At 32.7% G+C, this 22,001-nt stretch overlaps 1 protein-coding gene across 2 annotated transcripts in view; it reads left to right on the forward strand.

The window, feature by feature from the left end:
- The window catches only part of SBF2_1 (SET-binding factor 2), a gene marked incomplete at its 5' end in the record, with an annotated part of 97,280 nt that overhangs the window by 35,860 nt on the left and 39,419 nt on the right, over positions 1–22,001 (forward strand). For both annotated transcript variants that reach the window (XM_051216327.1, XM_035729728.2), the window contains 6 exons: positions 845–1,001; positions 2,938–3,231; positions 5,471–5,833; positions 8,418–8,950; positions 16,156–16,313; positions 21,515–21,588. In XM_051216327.1, the coding sequence (XP_051066904.1) occupies positions 845–1,001; positions 2,938–3,231; positions 5,471–5,833; positions 8,418–8,950; positions 16,156–16,313; positions 21,515–21,588 (1,579 nt within the window). The remainder of the gene's footprint in view (positions 1–844; positions 1,002–2,937; positions 3,232–5,470; positions 5,834–8,417; positions 8,951–16,155; positions 16,314–21,514; positions 21,589–22,001) is intronic.

Genomic DNA, 22,001 nt, shown 5'->3' on the forward strand with positions numbered 1-22,001 from the left:
TTTTTCTCTTTGTGAAGACATAAAGAAATAAATGTATCTATGGTGAAAAATAAATAAACAAAAGAATGTCTATTCTCTATCTGTTTTATTTAGTAGTATGATGTCATATTTTAAAATCAAACTGTTCATTTAGTCAATGTTTTGTCAGTGTTTCTTGATGCGTTTTAAACGTTTTTGTTATATTTTTTCTATTTGCTTATTTGATCTTGTATAAAGGTGGTGAATGATCTGTAAGGAATATTTTACATCCAATTCTATGATTTAGTTTTTTATTCAAAATCCTGTGTTCTATATTGAAGCATTCTTACTTAGCATAAAACAAGATGTAGATATTTTGTAGCTAGCAGTGAATTGAACTATGCGTACTTCGTGTTATTTTAGATTCCTCAACTGTATCTACTTACGTTCCAGTGTTGTTGTTCACATTGAGATTTTAATCCCAGTACCTTTCGTTTAAAATGTCAACACATTGGCTACTGAGTTACCGAGTTTAAATAACCGCTAACGTTTTCAATGGGTATGATAATTACATTATAATTAGTAAGAGGTTGTGTTATAGCATTGTTGAACTCTAGCTCTGGGATACAACTACATTTTACTTACGAGTCCAAAATCAGACAAAACTCACATCCTTATTTTTACTGGTAGCCACAGTTCGTCTTTTTAAACAAAAGTACTTGTAAACAAATCGAGAGAATCTAATCAAACAAAAGTGTCTTCTGAATATCAGTAGCGGAATAGAGCCTAAAACTTTATTGATCATGATTAAAGAAACTGTATATTTAGAAGAAATCTGGTTTATTGTTTTCACCATATTTTTTCATTGTGCTTTGATCAATAAAAGGAATGTTGTTTATCATAAACCGGAACCACGTTTTGTACCACAAGGATTACAATTGGATCGACAAATATTCAAAGCAGAAATGTTTCCTGATAAATATCGTGTAATTCATGAATTTGTTGATGATATTTTTAATCAACATATTACAGAAGCTTTAAAAGTAAGTTTGATTCATTTTAATTTCTAATAATGTTTTCAATTTTATGACAATTTGACGTTTATATAATCTAATAATTAGAGCATTAAACATTCAACTTCGTTATAATCTCTATTTGAGTTACATTTCTTTCTTTCTCTCTCTTTCTTTCTTTCTTTCTTTCTTCATCTATCTCTCATACCGTCCACTTTATTATTTTTTATGATTGTAAAATGTCAATAATAAATATGAGTCGCTTAGTCAGTATATTGGAATCTTCATTTGATATTCTATATGTTTACTATTATTGATCAAAGAAACAACAAATTGGTAATGTGATAACTGTATTTCTCTTAAATAGATGTTCTCTACAAACTATTAGCGTAATAATAGTGATGAGTAAATTAAACCTTTTCGTTGTTGTTGGTTTGTTATGGTTAGAAATGTAAATTTTATATTATGTATGAGTTCTAGATATTAGAAGAATTGATTTTAATAAAAGACATTTGAATAATCAAAAGAAAAGTAATGCGTGAAAATAAAACTTTTGGTATTGTATATTTGTATATTGATAATAAACTACTTTTTTTATACTTGGAGACCATTGTCAAAGTGTATTTTTGACTTTAAGATGTGTGTTATGATACTCAATTAAATTCCACTTTATTAATCGATAGCTCGAGAAAAAAACACGCAGTAACCTAAACTCTGGTTTATTCCTCTTGAACCCATATATGATAGTTTACTAGTAGATTGAACACATAATTTGCCCAATGAAGGGTGTAGACTAGCACAGGTGTAGTGAACGAACATGTCGATTGGGGAAAACCAGTTTATTGTGTAATACAAAATTATAGAATATCTTCGTAATATATGAGAAGTATACATTAAATACTACATTCACGCATTCTTCATCAGTTGTCTCTTACAACGTTCATCGTTTCTTTATTCGTGTTGTTATTACAATTTCTCTCTATTGGCACTCCTGTTTTTTTCAGTTCGATCTTCTCAACCTTTTGTTGTTAGGCCTTCCACTCCTGATTGATGTTACATACTACTTATATATGTCAACATAAGTAGCGTACATCACACAGATAACCTTGGCAACTGGCAAGATAATCTTGACTATTATTTTCCCCCTGATATGAATGTTTTCTTTTTTCCCTCAGTATTGAGTCCGGATAGAGAATACCACAGACAAGCTTCCGTTACCATATTTAAAAGTACCTAGTGCATTCATCTTAAATAATCTTTAATCGTCAGATTGCCACAAACACCAAATAAGAAAACATACTTGACGCACAATCACATCGTAAGAGACAGATAATAAAGCAAACAATATAAATTTAATTATTAATAATTAAGAAATAATTCAACGTGTAACAATAGTCAATAATTTAAATGATCACTCACAATGTAAGGAATACAGGAATATAATAACCTAGTTATCTAATAATCATACAATAAGAATGTAAACAATGACAGTCCGTAAAATAGTTCCAAAGGTTACAACATTATTTATTTACAATTTCATTTTATATATATATATATGTAAATAATGTAAACTGAGGCTCAGTAACTTAACCCCATCATGACAATGTCTACTTACTTTCCAGTGATCAGTTAGTTGTGAATGTCTTGCACGTATATGAAGCCATTCGCCAGCTGAACAGTTTAGTAGCAATGTCTTAGATTGTGTAGTTGAGTGACGTGGGCTCGAATCCATCAGGGAAAATTAGGTCCCTCACATTTGTTGGTGCACCTTTCTGACAAGTACTAACTAGCTCGGAACTTGAGTTCAGCGTTTGCTACCGTCTAATATAATGATCGTCAAAATTATGTCATGAATATAGTTATCTACAGCATAATCCACCATGATATTTCCAACGTTTGGTACTCTCCTTTTTATTACTCTACTAATATCTAGATAATTTTTCGATTTTCTATATTTATTTTGTAGAGACGAAATACAATTCGTCAAGATTTAAAGTCTAGACCAATGAGACGCTTATTCGTTGATGAACTACGTTCATATATAATCCCGGAAGCACCAGTATCACCAACTGTAGCTATCAATAACTTCCTTGGTAATATGACAATCAATAGAAGTACATATGAGAGACGAGCTGTCTTAACATGGGAACAATTTGAATTGATTGTTGACCTATTAGATGAAGCATTAAGACAAGAGACACAATCAAAAGACAGTGGAATTACACCAATTATTATGGATATAAGTACTAGACTTTGTACAGTAAGTGTGTGTGCATCTATGCATTTATCATGACTCCTAGTAATTTTGATTTATCCAGTCTTGTGGTGAATATATGGTAACGTTATAAGAATGTAATGTTTATTTTATTGTATTATTCTAAGGTACTGTACTTTATAGTAGTCAGTTGATTTGGATCATGGTGCATCATTAATCCAACAAAACTGATCGATAAACTCATTAAATTGAGAATGTAATCAGTTATTACATATAGGGTAATATAAAACACTTTACAATTCGTTATACTTGAACTATTACCAAAAAATATGTGTTCGAACAGTTTGTTTAGATTAGAAAATTCACCATACATTGTCTCTTTTTCTTTAACTGTAACAGTCATGACATCGGCTGAGGTTTAAAACAATAGCGTACACTGGTTCCAAAACTGGATTGTCTAAAGAGTGAATAAACTAATCAGTTAACATTTGAGCGTATGTAATCTTTATGGATAAATTTGAAATAAATTTGAAACTTATGTTGATCACTGAGTACTAGTGGTCAGTGACATGCTCATCTAATCCTTGATACTGACCGGATTCTATCGATTAAGTTACTATGTAGCCACTATTTTAAATGACTTGGCATCACATAGACTATGTTCAGATGCTAAATGGTTACAACTTGTTCTGTGGGATTCAACCAGCACTAATGAATATACAAATATGACATTGGCCATTACTCATCGATCAATCAATCAATCTAAATATTTGTATCTTACAGGTGATCATTCGCGATCTGAATATCTCAGTAGTAGTTTTCCAAATTGTAAAGCTGGTTGAACCTGGTTTGAATCCACAAGGAATTATTAATCCGCCCAAAACTACATATTACATCCTTCTGATGAGTGCATTGGTTAACTGTTTTTTGCCAGTTACCACCAACAGTCTTCATATTTGAAGTTGCCACGCAAAATTTCAATACATTTCATAATACAGTGTTCCGGTTGTGTTGAGACGGCTTCGAAAAACACGTCTAAGCCTCCAGAGTCTCTAAAGGAGCCGAAGAGATTCCATCTAATTAAAACTTGGTAGATCCTTCAGGAACATCAACATTGCATGCTACTATTGGGCGGATCGACTGAATTATAATGATGTTGTAGCTAATACTAATAACTTTAAATACTCATGTTTTTCTGTACATTTTACATCCTTACCTAATAATCATTTCTCCCGCTTCTTCCATCCTCTGATTTGAGACTGTGGGGTTCTACACCTTCAGATGCCGCTAGTTGTATATCTTATTCTACCGTAATCAAGTAGAGGACGTAAAAGGTTTGTGTTCCCGAAAATAAATTTAAACAAATGGTGTAATAATATATCCTAGAAAGTATCAAATAATTCGAAATCAAATTCGAAGAGTAAATGTTTGTATCTGAGTAATAATGCTCCATTAAATGTGGAGCGATAATTTCTTGTGACTAATGAATATTTGTAATATCCGTGGTCTTTGATTCACCGTCAATTAATAGTAATGACAAATTCTAGATTATTCCTCAAATTTCTTCTACAAGAAACGGCAAACATTTTTATTAAGTTTTACTAACTATCTGGATTTTAAGTGTAGTTGGACAATAGTTTCAAACAGTTCACCATTTTTGTCTGTCATTGACTTTTGAGTGAGTTTAACATTTAATCAATTTCTTTGTATCTGACAATGTCATTCATTTTGTAAACTAACTATGCTTTTCAACTTCAATCGTCTAATGATTATCACTTTGATTTATAAATAGCATGAAATCAGTAACGTCTATTATCAGTATAAGGTTGTAGTGATTGTTAAGTTTTTGATTGAGATCATGAATCGATTGATATTAGACCACCATTGAATATCTGAGAGCAATGGACGACCGTTTTGTCCTAGTATGGGAATACTCAGCAGTGCACATTCACGATCCCCCACTCTGGGTTTGGACCCAGGAACTTCCGTCTCGCACGCGAACGCTTAACCTCTAGACCACTGATTCGGCATCCAACGGTGTTAATGTCTAACTTCCATCGATCGATGGAAGTTAGGTGATAAAAACCTTAACTCTCATTACCATCCGTATTTTCTAACTCTGAATCTTAATCCTATTTCCTCATACTAATGTTTAATCCTCTTTTGACCTTAGTAAGTGGTTGAATTTTCTGAAAGTTATTTCAACATCTCTCATTGACCGTTTTTGTTATTCACTAACTTACGTTAATATAATTATATATTTGTTAATGAATTAAATTTGAAGGAATTAGGCGATGTTCGTTATTATGCTAATATGAGTAATCAAATTCAGCGTCATGAAATCTGGCGTAATATTCCATTTTGGGAGAGTCTTTTTAATGAACAAGTTAACAATCAAATTCGTTTGTTATATATTGATTTTTGTGAAGAAGAACGAAAATCTCATAAATACCAACAAGGTAATCAATATCAACATTCGCACACAATGAATATATCCAATGGACATTCATGGTCATCATCGTCGTCGTCACCATCTGACAGTAGGGCAAAACGATCTATTAATTCGCCTGAGAAAAATGATAAATCATCTGTGATAATTGTTGGACGAAAGAATAGTAATAATAATAATAACAATCAGAAATCGAATGTAAGTCTGGTTATTATTCTAAACCTTGATATTTTTGTCTTTATAAATTACTTATTTAGTATAGGATAGTCAGTCAGTCAGCTACAACGTAGGACCAGGCACATATATGCATCGGTCCAAGTTGCCGTACCTCATTAACACAACAAGATGAACATCGGATTCATAAAAGTGGTTAATTGAGTGGTGGTAATATATAAAAGGAAGATTGCAATAAGGATATAGTACAGGAAGAAAGAATTAGTTCGTAGAAAGAAAGATATGAAGCGATTTTAATCTCTTAGTTTAAGGGAAGACAAAGAGTGTATACACTATCTACGCCATTGTGATCGATTCTGAGCCATGTCACCAAGAGTCTCCAACCATTGGTTACGATAGTCACGCGGACCCCAACCAAGTTGTCTGCATCTACTAACATGGCTCAGACTAGAAGTTAGTGACTTCAAGCACTGGTGACACGTTTTGATTTGGCCGCCCCTAACTTTATTCCAACCATCCCGAACACCGGTTAGCATTGCACGTCGTGGTAATCGGTTTTTGGGCATACGTAACACGTGGCCCAACCATTTCAGTCGATGAAGATTCACAACCTCATCAACTGATTTACCATCATTACCTAATACCCTGCGTCTAACCTCACTATTACTTACCCGGTGATCCCAGCAGACGCCAGCAATATTTCTGAGGCATCTGTGGTCAAATACTAGTAGCTTACGGGTGTCTTCTACTCTTAAAGGCCATATTTCGCTGCCGTAAAGTAAAACAGAATGGACTGCTGCGCACTATACTCGTCCCTTTATTGATAGACGGATATCTCGCCTTCGCCATAGGTGACGTAGGTTGGCAAAAGCCAAACGAGCTTTTCGAACCCGTGCTGAGATTTCGTCAGACACCAAACCATTAGGGCTGATCAGACTTGTAATACAATTAATCAGTTGCTTCTTGATAAGTATTTCACCTGAACCTCTGGGGATTGTTTTTGTATCCGTCTAATGCTGTCCTCAGCGACTAAACATCCATGGTTAATATCAGCTTTAGTACACAGATGAAGTGATCAACTTTTTCGACCACCTTACTCCCTATGATCATGTCTAGAAACAGATTAACCATGAGACAACATTTTATATTTAAACGCAAATAAATAGGATCTCTAACTTTTGATTGTTTGTTGCCGTGTTTGAAAGATTGAAATTATTAAGCATATTCACTGAACAGAAATACTTCGTCTGTTTAATTTGGGTTGATAAATGAATTTTATCATAGAAGGTTGATTACTAAAAAGAAAACAGCTCTGACGAACGCCATTTTTTTGCATTTAATTCAAGTGATAGTTTGTCCTAATATGTGACTCAACTCTTTTTGTTGAACTGGCGAACCTTCAAAGACGGCTTTATATGTTTTTTCTTTCGGTCCCCATTTCCAATGACAAGCACTACCCTTGAACCCCTTGATCGATCGAGTTGAATGTTGCGTTCAGGTTATGAAATTTGACTACGATCAAGTGTTGCTTTGCATGCTTGTGTTTGAAGACCTAACGAATGTTGGATAATCCGACAATAAATCTATGCCCAGGCCTATAAAGTTTCCCGTCCCATCGAGTATTCCGTTCCTGATCTCTTTAATCATCATTCCTATCACAATGTGATTACTATCTTTTTTCATGGAGTAGAATGATAGAAACTATTTAAGTGAAATAACTTCCAGCTCTTAGGGTCTGTTTATAATCAATGCTTTCTCTGTTCCTTGCTTTCGTTACGCAATAATATTGACGGTTACTTCGCCAACTGTTCTCCAGTTCATGTTTAAGTTTCCTCCGTTTTCAACCTAGCTTGACGATTCTCTGTGTATCTATGTATTCGATAGAGGCTTTTGAGATCCAATGGTCTTGCTTGATCTTTAGCATTGAATTGGTAACAGATGCCACTCCTATATTTTCAACCACTTGTCGAGCTACTTCAGGACAAATATCTTTAAAACTGTTTCCTTAACTAATTCTTTAAACCAGTTCATAAAATTTGTGTTTCTTCGTTAAGACCTTAAAGGTCTTTATGTAGGGACTTTTCTACACCTAAAGATATTTGGTTGCATATATAAATCATATCTTCGAACCCTTATCTTGTCTATCACCACTCATGCTGTTACTATTTCTATTTGTTGATTTGGCATGACAATCTCATCTCTCTGTACCAATGATGTATGGAAACTTGAACTGATGTACTTGCGTATCAGATTCTACTTTTTGACTGACTGAGATATAATCTACAAAGAGGAAAGCTTCGCATGTCTCTGTCTTTAGTTCTTTTAAAGTGCTAAAGTATATATAAAGTATAGTGAAGTCATAAATTTGCCTAGATCAATAATAAGTAGATACTGATTTCGAAACTACTGTATCTTCAATCGATGACCGATAGTTTCAAAAAGCAATTATCAATAAGTTATCTGTGATTCTATGTTTAGTTCTCTTTTCTAGTGTAGACAGGAGGATAACTCCATTTAAAAGCTAATTCTGTTTTTAAAGTCTACCTTTAATTATCTCAAATGTCTGTTATAAGATATATATATATTCTTTTTCCTACATATCAATAAGATTACAATTCAGCAACAAAGTTACACATCAAATATGTCAGCATTAGAAATCGCTGCAGAAGAAATGCGAATTGGTCATATGCGTCCAAAAGAAGTACAACAAATATTGGAAACACGTGAAGAAAGTACTGTCTATTCTCAAATTATACACTTTGTTAATTTAATCATTAATTTTCGTATACCAGTTCATATTGGTGCAGCGGTGGCTGATATATACGGTGAAGATACACAAAATAATGATGAATTAAAAGATGATATTACTGGTATAAATGGTATGGTATCAAAAATACCTGACAGAATAATATCCGATAATGATAATTATAGCAATAATAAAAATAATAATAATACTAATGATCATAATTATCGAAAACAATATACTGGCAGTACTAATTCATTAAATAATATACCAGTAACTAATCAAATTAATCATGCCCTCAAAATTATCTCACAAACTGAAGAATATGTTAAAAACACCAGTCGATATACTTCAGACAATTATTCTAATCATCTATCAAATTCAGATGGATTTTATGGGTGAGTAGTATTATAGTTTACATTATATCAAACTCTTTATTTATTGACTAATTTTGTCTATTTGGTGAAATAATAAAGAGAACTAAACTGAAGTAATTTATTATCTACCATATATGTGTTTTCATACTTCGAACGGAAATAATTCGAATTTATCTACCCACCTTTTATACTGAATGATTGTCTCCTTTTGGAAGTAATATATGTTTTTCTGTACTAATGCTTTTAAATGTCATACTTATATCGTCATTTTGTAAGAAAAATTTCGCATTTTTAAGCTGAAATTTTTGTTCATAGACTGTTCACTATATAAACTGTCTTGCGATTCCTTATCAGAATAAATGGATTGGGACTAGTAGTAGGAACTAGAATACGTATTTCATCCTATTTGGGACTTGTCAACTCTATGTAACTGCATTCTAGTGTATATTTGAAGCACATTACTAAAAATAACTACCATGAAACAGTTGGTCAACATTAACTTGAATACGTGATTATTTTTCCAGACAGCAGTAACCTGCGTGTATGTATTTTAGTTTTTCAACTCCATTTTGACAATTGAACATATCTATTGCATACATTTTCGAGTTCTTCATTTTTTTTTCATAAATTTGACTAAGATGTGATGTTGCCTTAGTATGAAGAGATAGATACGTGTACGTATCAATCAAAATCCATGTGGATAGTGATTAGATCGGTGATATTGTGGGAATTACTCTATTTTCTTTGAAATATACGTCTTTAAACTAAATTTTGACATTACCTTTTATTCCATCAAATCCCACAAATAAATCTTTGTATTCTAGCTGTAGTGGCTAGATATGATTTTTAGGACATCATTAAAACCATTGAAAAAATCTGCAGATAAGTGATCAACAATTTCATTTAGCTTACGAACAATCACTATAGTAGCTGATAATCAGATTGTTCAACTGTATGATAACATCATTCGGATAATCTTTTATGTCATGTTTTCTCTTTTTACAAAATACACATAGTCAGTTACTAGATGGATTCAGTCAGAAAAAGTGTAGAATTTTTGATCACTTTTGTAGTTATGCACATTTCCAAGGTCAAATATACTGTTTATTATTATTATTATCATCATTATTATTATCACAATGGGAGTTTGTTGAGATTGTAGTAATTTAATAGTTGAATTCATGAGTCAATTTAAGCTAGGCCACTATGGGAAACCTGGAAGCACTGGATTATTATTTCACTCTAAAGATCACAAATATTCAAGTATCTACGATATGATCAATTCTCATTGTTCATGTCATTTACATAAAACCGCATAATTAATTGATTAATCTTTTTAACCTTAAAAATAGCCGGATTATTTCAACCGATATTTTCGTCTATTGTCCTCAGTATTAGATCATTAGATTTATCAAAAAAAAGAATGAAATTTTAGCAAAGGAATGGTCAAGTTTGTTGTTGTTGTTGTTGTTGACTAAAACATGCAAATAACGAATTGGTAATGAACTGAAAACTTTAATTTTCTTGTATCACTTTTAGTAGGCGTACTTGTTTATATGAATATATAGTTGGTTATTTCAACAAACAAATAAATGATTATGGTGTATGTGAATGTATAGTTTATCTTATCAATATTAGAATTATTCACTTTCCAATTGTTTGATCTATGCGACATTATTTGAAAATTGTAGTTATTAGAAAAAAGAGGGTTTTTTTTAAAGGAATATTCTGTCTCCAACTTTTCCCTAGGTTACATGTACTACATTTTTAAAATAAAAAATATTTACGGGTAACCTATTTCTGTCAGTATGTTATTGATAAAATCTAATTCCTTATTTTTATGAGCATCATCTGAGTGGATGTATTACAAATAGAGATAAAAAGATCTATTCATAAATGATTGTACAAAAAAGAGTTGTCGTTTATTAATGATGTACTGATAGAAATATGGTACATAGAAACCTTTTAAAAATACAACGTTATCATCGAATAGGATTCGTTTTTGACAATGTGCATGTGTGTATACACTACTACCGTCTATCGACTAAAGTCGTTAACAAATATTTCCTCATTGTTAGCTTTTTATATAATCTGGAACAAAATGCCAATACGTGAAAAATCTCTGACCAATGAACAATGTTTTTGTATCTTATAAGATATTCGCTTATAAAAATTATTCTGGTATAAACGTTTTTAGTTTGGATAGAAAAGTCACAGTGTTGGGTAGTTAGAAGTTTATCAGTCAGTAATTTACAATATAGAATCTGGCACATATGTGTAGTGAACGGTTTAAGTTCCTACATTACATAAGTATAGCGAAAAGAAATTATGATAATTCTCAAACTAATGAAGGTGTCACTACTAGTAAAAAAGGTGTGTAAATGGGATAAAAGTCTTAAAGGAGGATTATGGGACTCAGTATCTAATGGTGAACAAATGTCCCACACATCTTCAAGAAAATCATGAACCTAGATTATGTGCTAGTTGACACTCTTCAGGAAGACGTATTTGCAGTCTACATTGACGAAATTTGATCAGCACTAAATATCTTGACTGATATGACGCTTGTCACCATTCAGTGATCAGTAAGCTGCAATTATTTCAGTCTTACAGCGGATCAGTCGTAGTTTTAATCGCTTAGTGGTAATATTTTATACGTTGTAGCTGGCCGATATCGGTTCGAATCTCACGGGAAGCATTAATTTTTCTAAGGGTTGCGGATAATTCTTGCTGAAGAATTTCTACTTGAATAAAACTTGGATCTAGGGATTCCTATTGACTACATCTAATCCCCTAACATCAAAATACAGTTTAACCAATGTCAAGTCACTGAGATTTTCGATCACATTTCAACTTGTTTGTTAGAATTCGATCAGCACTAAAGGACTAAACAAACATTACATCGATTAATACTTTTTAAACAATCATCTGTAGAAGTCATTAGCTGAAACACATCTACCCTATATTATGTGTTTATGATGTGTTGCTCACTTTTGTTTACATCCTGGTACTTAATTTTAAAGGTTTTATTGAATTTCTATTTTTCAAAATGATTCGGTGGTTCTTCAGGATTAATGATTGGATTTGAAACCAAGTCTGATTTGCAATGAGGAAAGTTATGTTCATATTTCAGGTGAATGGTCTTGCTAGTATTTCGTCCTTTGTACTGCATGGTTTATTTGCTTGTTATGCCTTTATTTTCATTCAGTAAAAAATCTTCAATATTTCGAATGGAAGTGATCTTTAAAAGTTTTGTTCCTTAACTGTGCGTGATCAATCAGTTCACTGTGTAGTTTTACGCTTCAATCGACTGTTTTGTTAGTTTTACATATTATCAGTTGACCTTTTTCTCATTTATTGATCAGTCAGTTCTGTTTATTGATTACAATCTTCAGACCTTAATATTCTTAATACTTTTAGATTTTATTTAATCTAGAATTGTGATCTTTTTACTGCGTCAAAATTTATGTTCGTAGATTTCCACCTGTATTTGTTATAAATTATGGCCTTGAGCCCCTATCAATATGTGACGTAATGGTACCACCAATTAGAGAACAGTGATTTATCGACCGGACCAATGACACATAGAACCCGTACGAGCAGTCTAGAGTCCTTATCGGTCCTGCTTCCTGCCTAACCCTGTCTGTTATGTCTAAAACTCCGATATCAACCTCTACGATATGAATCATTTATTTCAAACATACTGGGTTCATATACAAATCATACAGATCACATCGTACGTAAAATAGAAAATAACATTTGTACAAGATTTAGCCAAAAGTGGCTGTGAATGTGGGATATAATAATTGATAGACTGGAGATAACTCGAGAATGGTAAATCGTATAATAATATTTTATGGGTCAAAATAAAGCTCATAATAAGAGGGACACGAATATGAATAGTTTATTTACTTATCAATTATGCAATGAAAATATATGTAAAGTGTTAGTCCAGAAATAGATTCCAGTTACAATTGATTATTCTCATCGGGATATAACATCTCCCCTTTTTTGATGATTCGGAGTTGATATCCGGATTTTAAATTTTCCAACTTTATCCTCCTCCGCGAAATAATGTTGGATCCTCATATTCCCAAGTCACAATTAATGTGACTACTTAGAACGAATTTGTCTCATTGAACAGAGAATCCATTAAAAGTAGCTAGATGATGATGATGATGAACGCCATTTGATTTGAGGTCATCAGGGTTTGATTCTTCTGGAAAGGTTTCCTCAAATTTATTGAGGATCTAATCAGTAGATAATGGATCACTAGAATAATCAGTATCTATCAAAATTGCTTTTTCTTGACCAATCAGAACATGATGGATCTTTCTAGAATATCAACATGGCATGCTACTATCGAACAGTAGCATAACATGTCTCTTTGCGGATTGGCTGAATTATTATGTTGATATAATAAGCACTAATATCTGTAAACACCCATAATTTTCTGTACATTTTGATTTTTACCAAGCAAGCGCTTCTCCAATCTTCTTCTGTCTTTTGATTTGCGACTCTGGGGGTTCTATACGTTCGAGTGTCGTAGTTGTATACTGTATTCTGCGTTATCAAGTAGTGAACTTAACGGTATTGTGATATAAGTGACAGAATGTTATGCCACTTAACCGCTAATCTGTATTTATTTGATGAATGTTAAGATACGTTTCTTTAACTTTGTGTTTATGACTTCAAATTACTGGAGTGAGGAGTTTTTGAGCTGCCCTAGGTTGTTTTTGCACACGAATTTGCTTTTCAATTTGCTGTTGATTTGTCTTTGCTGTAGTTCTGTACTTGATCCGTACGGCTAAATTTTCCACACAATGCAATCTCTGATCTTTATCTGTTTGTTTCATGAATTAAGACATCTAAGGACGATATTTTCGTCCAAGTTTACGCCTCTTGAAAGTATATAATTTCGAAAATGTGATCGATCATCCTATGTATATTACCAAGAATTACATTTTGGTATAACCCGTATAATTACTCAGTTACGATTAACAATCGTTTTAACTGAATAAATAAGGACACTTATTCCGTATATAACTCAGATTCATTACTGTTACTATTATTGATTGGTTGTGCTAAGAGTTAGATATGGTTAAGGATGCCAAGCAAGAAAATTCTATTTTTAGTAGTTTACAAGTTGAACTAAATATTATTTCACATTCGTGTTGGGTTAATAATATAGACCATAGACGCTAGCAGTGCAATTTTCAGAGCTAAATAAAATGTAGTTTAGTCAATGAAAATCAACTCAAATTCTTCTATCATTCATTTTCAAGTTTGTAATTTGCACATCGAGTTTTTATTTCCAAACCAATTTTGAATTTCCTCATTGTTTTAGGCAAACGTTTTGCTGTTTATTTTCACGTAGCATAAAATTTTAGCGTCTGGGTGTCGTGTTACTAAGTATTTGTAATACCTCATTGTCGATATTCAGGACTGTAGTTAGGCAGGGTCGGGTCTCATTCTTTAAAAAAAAAACCTTTAGGTGCAAGTTCATCTAGCTGACGAGTCGCAAACAAGATAAAACATTCGTCTTGAATTTTACTGATAGCCAAATATCAGTCATACTAAAACCAGATTATGATAGGGTTTTGTTAATCATCCATCCGTTCATTCATTCAGCAACAAAAAATAATTAGAATTATTAAATTTTCTTTCTGCAAGTAAAAGTTAGTTTTGTATCTTCAGTCAATCAACATCACATGCCAAATTTAACTTTTAAAATTCTAATTGTAACTTTGTCTAATTCACATCTACTATTTCTTCTATAGCCTAATGCCCCAATTATATGTCTAACCAGAACTATTAATTTTTAACCAACGTAGCTAAGATTCTATTAGTCTGCTATTTGTAAGCTCTTCTGTATTCTTTGCCCTCAGTCCAAAACGTCAGCAATCAGCTTCTACTATTATTAAATTTCAAACATATATAGGTTTATGTACGTACATACTCAACCTCATCGCTGAATAAAATAAAAATAAAAATCATTACTATACATAAATGAGCCAAAAATGGTTTGAAAAAATCGATTGGGAACAATATACAAGATAATAATTAGTTTAATAATACTTAATAGGTTAAACGGAAGCTTACGATAAACAGGATACATGTACATAGTAATCCAGTTACCCAGTAATAATTCAAAAACCAATTTTAACCTTGACAATATACAGCTCGTTATACCAGTTATCATGATCTTCGTATGACATAATTTGAAAAAAAAAAAAAAAAAACACAACCTTGTTTCAGATCTAACGTTTTAATATTAAATCGTTAAATATATTTAGGAAAGTGAAGTAAATATTTATTTTTATTTCATGTTGTGTTGTTATGATTATCTGAAAGTGATCATGAAATGTCCAGTGTAGTTCATGAATTTACAATTCTACAGCTTTAACTATTCTTGTAATCTCAATGTCAATTGTTTGGTGGTTAGTTAAATGACTTTCAATTTATAGAGTTATATCAGATGATACAAAGTAACTACTATTGAGTTTTTATTTAATAATTAACAGTTCAGTGTTGTTATCGTTGATACAACAAAATGAAGAAATTGAAAGATGTTGACCCTAAGAATAGTATACCGATATAGTAGGTCAGTTAGAAATTGCTTAAATGAAAAGTGTATGTGATTGATCAAGAAAACTATGTTCTACACCTTTGGTGGCTAGATCTTCTAGAGGATATATATACACATGAGAATACACACCCACCGATTCAGTTTATTTCATAAACGTCCCTCTCATTCAGTCTTTTCATTCGAGTAACCGATTAGGCTCGTATACAGGAAGATTGCGTATCGCAATCGAAATTGGACATAGCACACACCTCACCTTACTATACGGATTTCTATCGCTGGTGGTAAGGCCTCATATGTGCATAAACAGCACATCAAGAAAAGACGGGCGTACAAATGTCCTTAATCAATTGTTTCTGATGTAGTGCGATCACATTCTCAGTTCTCCAAGATCACTTTTTATCGAGCTCGCCTTTCATATTCACCTGATGAATACGTATCTTTGTACAATATATACACCCTGGAAGTGACAGTGGTTCACATACCCTTAATACCACTAGAGATCACTTTGTTCATGACTTGCCAGCTGATGGATTGGATATTTTTCTATATCGTTCCACACAACAAAATAGTATTCTTTCAATGTACCCCATTTTATTCGCTTATTTGTTTTCTTCTTTTCTTCCCCTATTTATAACAGTCGTTATAGTGCTCAGAATTTTGACAAATTAAATCAAGCCACATTGTTAAATCATATCACTGTTTTAGAAAATTGGTTATTAAAATTTGTGAAAATTGTTGGCGAAGAAAACAATCTTGTACGTGAACGAATTACTGAAGTTGAGGGGAAAATTAAAGGTAATGAACTAATTAGTTAATAGTATCACCATTATTATAATTATTGCCTCCTCACAAACGATGTATAAATAGTTTCATTACATAGTGTACTCAATTTATAATGATACCATTAGTTATTCATTGTTGAGATGGTGGAGAAGATTTGTAGCTCAGGTGTTATTCATTGTTTACAGTTTTCTATCATATAGAGTGTAATTAGTTGTCTTTTGCTAATTATATATATATATATATATATAATTACTTCATGTAGATTTCTTCCACATCTAATTATGCAATAATATTACTCATACTTTGAGCGGTTTTAGATTTGGAACACATGATTTTTCAACCTTCGCTTCACTAAAGAATAAGTGATATATATAGAACTATGGATTTTCAGTTTCTGTTTCTTTTATTTCTACTGTTTGTGTTTCATTAATCTGTAATTAAATAGTGATTCCTTACTTTATGTCATCATTATATTCGATAAATATTTGTCAGGAACGCTATATTCCTCATTATAATGTATTACATTAAAAAATAACTCATTTCAATTGTCGGATCAAAGTGAAAACAGGATGTACCTAAGTGGAGTAATGACTCAGGGATAAATGCGTTTAACGTTTACTCACAAAGCTACATGCTCGAATACTGTCACACTCAATTTGAGTAATATCACTAGACTTGAGATTTAGTGTGTGACTTGCAATAACTAAGTATACAAATCTGTACCTTATAAGTCTGTATATAAATATATTACCTTATTTCCTACACATAGTTCCCTTTGCTTTGGAAAATACTTTATCTTAAATATTCATCGATGTGACATATCTAAAAAAGAATTCATTTTAAAAAGTTAAACTCTGTGTGCGTACCCAGACTAAATTCTGTACTAGTTAGTTAATCCTGTTAGCATAGACCAGAGATCAGATTTCTCCAACCAATTTTATCCTGTACTTTATTTTTCTAGTCGTTGCAAAATGCTACTCATTCTTTTTGTCTATCTCCAATTCCGGATGCATTATGTTCTTTACTTTTCCCCTTTTCTTTTTGCCTTGAGGATTCCAGGTTAAGGCTTGCCTCTTGATGCAGTTTGATGGGTTCCGAAATATGTGTCTTATTCATCTTCAGCATCTTTTCCTAGTTTCCTCTTCGCCGGAAGTGGGTTTGTTTTATCGTACAGTAGGTCGTTGTTGATGATATTCGGCAAACAGTCATTGAGTATCTTGCGTAGACAATCGTTTATAAATACCTGTACCTTTTCTATGATGGTTGTAGTAGTTCTCCAAGTTTCAGCTCCATACACTCGAATTGTCTTGACGTTTATATTGAAGATTCCGACTTTGATATTGGTTGACAGTTGTTTTGAATTCTGTATGTAATTCAACTGTAGGAATGCGGCCCTTGCTTTACCAATCTTCGCCTTTATGTCTGCATCAGATCATCTTTGTTTATCGACGATTCTGACCAGGTACGTGAAAGTTCTCACCTCTTCCTCATAGTCAAGGTACTTAATGTATAGTGACGAATTCCATTCAACAGATTTGGTCTGTACTGATGCTTCCCCACTTTTGACTTGTCTGATGACCATCCTGGTTTTCTCGATTATTGGTGGAGTGACATCTATAGGAAGGTTTGTATGTGCTGCTTCTTTATCTGGTGGGTTCGGTAGGGCTGGTCTACTCAAGAGTTCTTTAGATTGTCCTATCCACTTGTTCCTCTGTTCTTGAATCTCAGTGATTGGCTTGCATTCTTCCTCTTTGACTAGTCTCTCTGGTTTACTATATTTCCCTTCTAGTTTCTTCGTTCTTTCATATATCGTTCTCTATCAGCCTTTTCCACTGTTGGCTAGGTCTTCCACGTATTTCTGCTTGTCAGCTCTAATGCTCCTCTCCACTTTTTTCCTTCAGTGTATACAACTTATGCCTTGACCTTCTCTGTTCTTGCTCGGCTGTTGTTAATTGCCGTCTTCTTGTCCTTTCTTGAAACTCGTTCAGGATTTCGATGGAGATCCACTCCTTACTATATTACCTCTTGCGGTCCAGAACCTCCTGACTCGTTGAAGTTGGTGCTTCTTTAGTTTTTTTCTGTTGTTCTACATCCCATAGTCTTCAGTCAAAGGGATTCAACTTCTCGTGATCCATGTTTTTGATGTTATATGGTGGTTGTAGAGTAACCAGTAGAATACATTGACTATAATTTCATGCTACACGTCATTCGTCAACAAGGTGCGTCTGAACTCGTGAGGAAATCTATACTACTTACTACCTGTGGGACTATAACTCATGTTACACAATTTCATAGTCTCAGATGTTACCATTATGCTTTTCACGTTCTCTTGGCAACTAATTCTAACCATATCTTTTTACATAAGATTGAACTGCGATTAATATTCAAGGTTTTAAAAGAACACTCTTCTACAATTGCATCTTATCCTAATGAACACTATTTTTAATCTGCATTGGTTATATTTTTTACTTATTGGTTTCGTTAAATGTCCTCTCATCCACCTCTGCATCATGTAATGCTTTTACTCTTAGAGTGAAGGGTTTATGGAGATTGTGGTAATTTTAATGGTTGAATTCATGAGTCGATGCAAGTTAGACCATCATTGAAAACCTGGAAACACTGGACGACCGTTTCGTCCTAGTATGCCACTCCTTAGAAGTTCGCATCCACGATCCCGCATGATTGACTCCAAGGTCTGTTATTCGTCTAATTCACATTTCGTGTTCTGTTTGATGAACTATCATCAAAGAGTAAAATTACAGAATATTAAGTATAGAAAGGTTGACAACACTAATCAATATTACATGATTAAAATATTTTTTACATTCAATGGTCATAATTTAACATACACACATACGTATATACACATACATGGATACATACATACACACGAATGCATGGTAGTCACCATTATATCTGTTACATTCTCTATCTAGTGATTCTTGATTAATTACTTTTATAAGTGTAATGAATACTTTTTGTGTTGTAATGTCATATGACAATAACAATTTGATTGTCACCATTTTTTTCTTGACTCTACACAAATAAACAATACACTCAATGTATGTAGTGTTTACACTCATGAATATCTAAGTGACATTCTTCCACTTTTTTACCTTTTATTTAACCGAGTGTATATTTAATATATCATGATATCGACATTTATCTATGATGATCCGTTATTACCCAAGGTGTGTTTGGCTCATTTTATTTGAAACTTTGACATATCAATAAAGTATATATAGAATCTATTGTCGGTTTATGTGTAATAATATTCAGGTCAGTCATTATTATAGCTATTACATTGACTTTATTGGATTATTGATAAATGATCGTCAGGTTACGATACCTGTAGCCGTAAACGAAATGTGTTCATCTGTCGACTAAAGAATGAGTATACTCTATAGGAGTTTGCTCTTCTGTATACTCTGTGGCTGTGATACGTAACTGTTCGAAAAGTAGAAAATGTAGATATAGGTTACTAATTTTGAGTCACAGATGTCATCAAAGTATTGTTTGTCTTTGTTGTAACAAACGAGGAGTCAATGCAGAGGTTTGACTCACATTACTAGGTAGAGATGGCAAATCAGTTGATGAGGTCGTGAACGTTTATTGACTGAAGTGGTTGGAACATTTATTACGTATACACAACCCGTCACTTACCTCGACAAGTAATTCACGATGGTGTAGGAGTGAGTTGAAAATAAGATAGGGATGATCAAAACAAAACTTGGCATCATTTCTTGAAATCATCAACTGTTATACTGCGTCATGAAGGTAAGGGTAGACTACTCTGTTGTGATCCACGCGATAACGTGAATCGACGAATAATGAAAGGAAAGGAAGTAGATGTCTCAAAACGATTTATTTCTTGTCTTAAAAATCAGACTTCTGTTTGTTAGAGGAGACATGTGGAAACTTAATACAACTGGCATTCGATTTGATGTATGATTTTCGAGAAGTTTAGTCTTTTTTGTTCACTAACTATTACAGATGATCACTGATATGTCTCTTGTTTAGTTTTATACATCTAAAAAACAGGTTCTTTGACAACTGATTGTTATATATGCGAATAATAAACTAGTCTGTGTAATTTTTCGTTTATCTGACAGCTTTCAAATTTAATACACCTACATATATTATAACCAATTCGTAATATACTCATACCAATTGAATTATGTAATCTTGAATTTAGTAACCCTGAAAGTCATATATGCAATGGTAAGATGCGTCATGATAAAACATAATGTTTACTTTATGAATAAGTTTACCTTTACATACAGTCGCGTGTTTCTGAGATGTTGTATGTTTTACTACAATGTCTGTGAACCTGCAAACATGTATACAATGTGTAACACCAAATCATGTCAGTCTAATCGTTTTATATATGTAAGTTATATCCGTCACACGTTCATCTCATTTGGGGCACCACCGAAGACCAGGAAATGCTGAACAGATATTTTATTCTAGTATGTAGTTTATTATTAGTATGTATCCACAATCCTACTAGGGGTAGAAGCCAAGACTTTCAGGTATTGTTGCGAACTCTTACCATCAGGAAAAGTGGGTCCGCGTCCAATATGTAACCCCGAAATCAAATCAGTCTTCACAAAATCTTTTCATCTGAAACATTATAATATTTGTAGAATAGATGGATTTGTGGTTAGCAGTTGAACGAAGGATGCGCTATTTACCCTACTTATAATTCGTCAGCTACATGTATTTCTCATCATCAGTCAATAATACCCACAACAGATTAATTCAGATCCTTTATAATATTGATATAAACACTAAACCGACTGAACAATGGTTAGTGGTTATCTGGACTCCAGTAGCTCAGTAGATGATGTGATGGTAGTTTGAGGCAAAAGGTTTTGGGTTTGAGTCCTAGTGTTAACACTTCAACATTGAGATGCGGTTGTATCCAGTTAACGAGTCCTGAATAAGACGCAACGTATTTCTATATCCCATTGTTAACCGTAATCCATTTATTCTGTAAAAAAACGTGTGATATAATCGATTCATTGCACACAGGATGCACATAATCTAACTCAGACCGATCAAAATTCAATCACGAGTGTGGACCATTAAAATTGTTTATAATTATGAGTATTTATTTCTGATACTTTTGTTGTTTTTTTATAGATGTTTTCTACTTCTGATCATTACCGTTATTGTTAATGTTTTTCTCTTGTTTTGTTTTAAACATATAGCCATCATAGAAAGTCATTTAATCAATTTACAAGATATTTACCCTAAGGTACAAAATATTCCACATATGAAAAAGGTATGAGTTTTATCATATAGTCTACCAAATGTTTTTGATTATTCATGCTAAATCCTATTTAAATTTACAAATTCACCAAGTACTTGTGTATAAGTTATGCTATAAACACGAAGGTTAACAATGCTATTTAGTTGCGCAAACCATAATAGGGCGAGGCACAAAACTAAGGACATGGTAGGTGAAAGTTGAATACTTTATCCACTGAGGTGCCTCTGTATCCATTATTCATATTGGTGATGATTACTATTATCGTTAACAATATAGAATAGATGGGTCTGATGGACACATTTTTTTTTTCAAAGAATTTATCGAAAATTCTGCAGATTTTTTCGTTTCTACATACTTTGCGTGTTGTTACATGTGGGCTTTATTTCTAAAACCATAACTTCTGTTCTCTAATTCATGTTTATATT

Source organism: Schistosoma haematobium, chromosome 4 (genome assembly GCF_000699445.3).
Source record: "Schistosoma haematobium chromosome 4, whole genome shotgun sequence".
Classification (NCBI taxonomy): domain Eukaryota; kingdom Metazoa; phylum Platyhelminthes; class Trematoda; order Strigeidida; family Schistosomatidae; genus Schistosoma; species Schistosoma haematobium.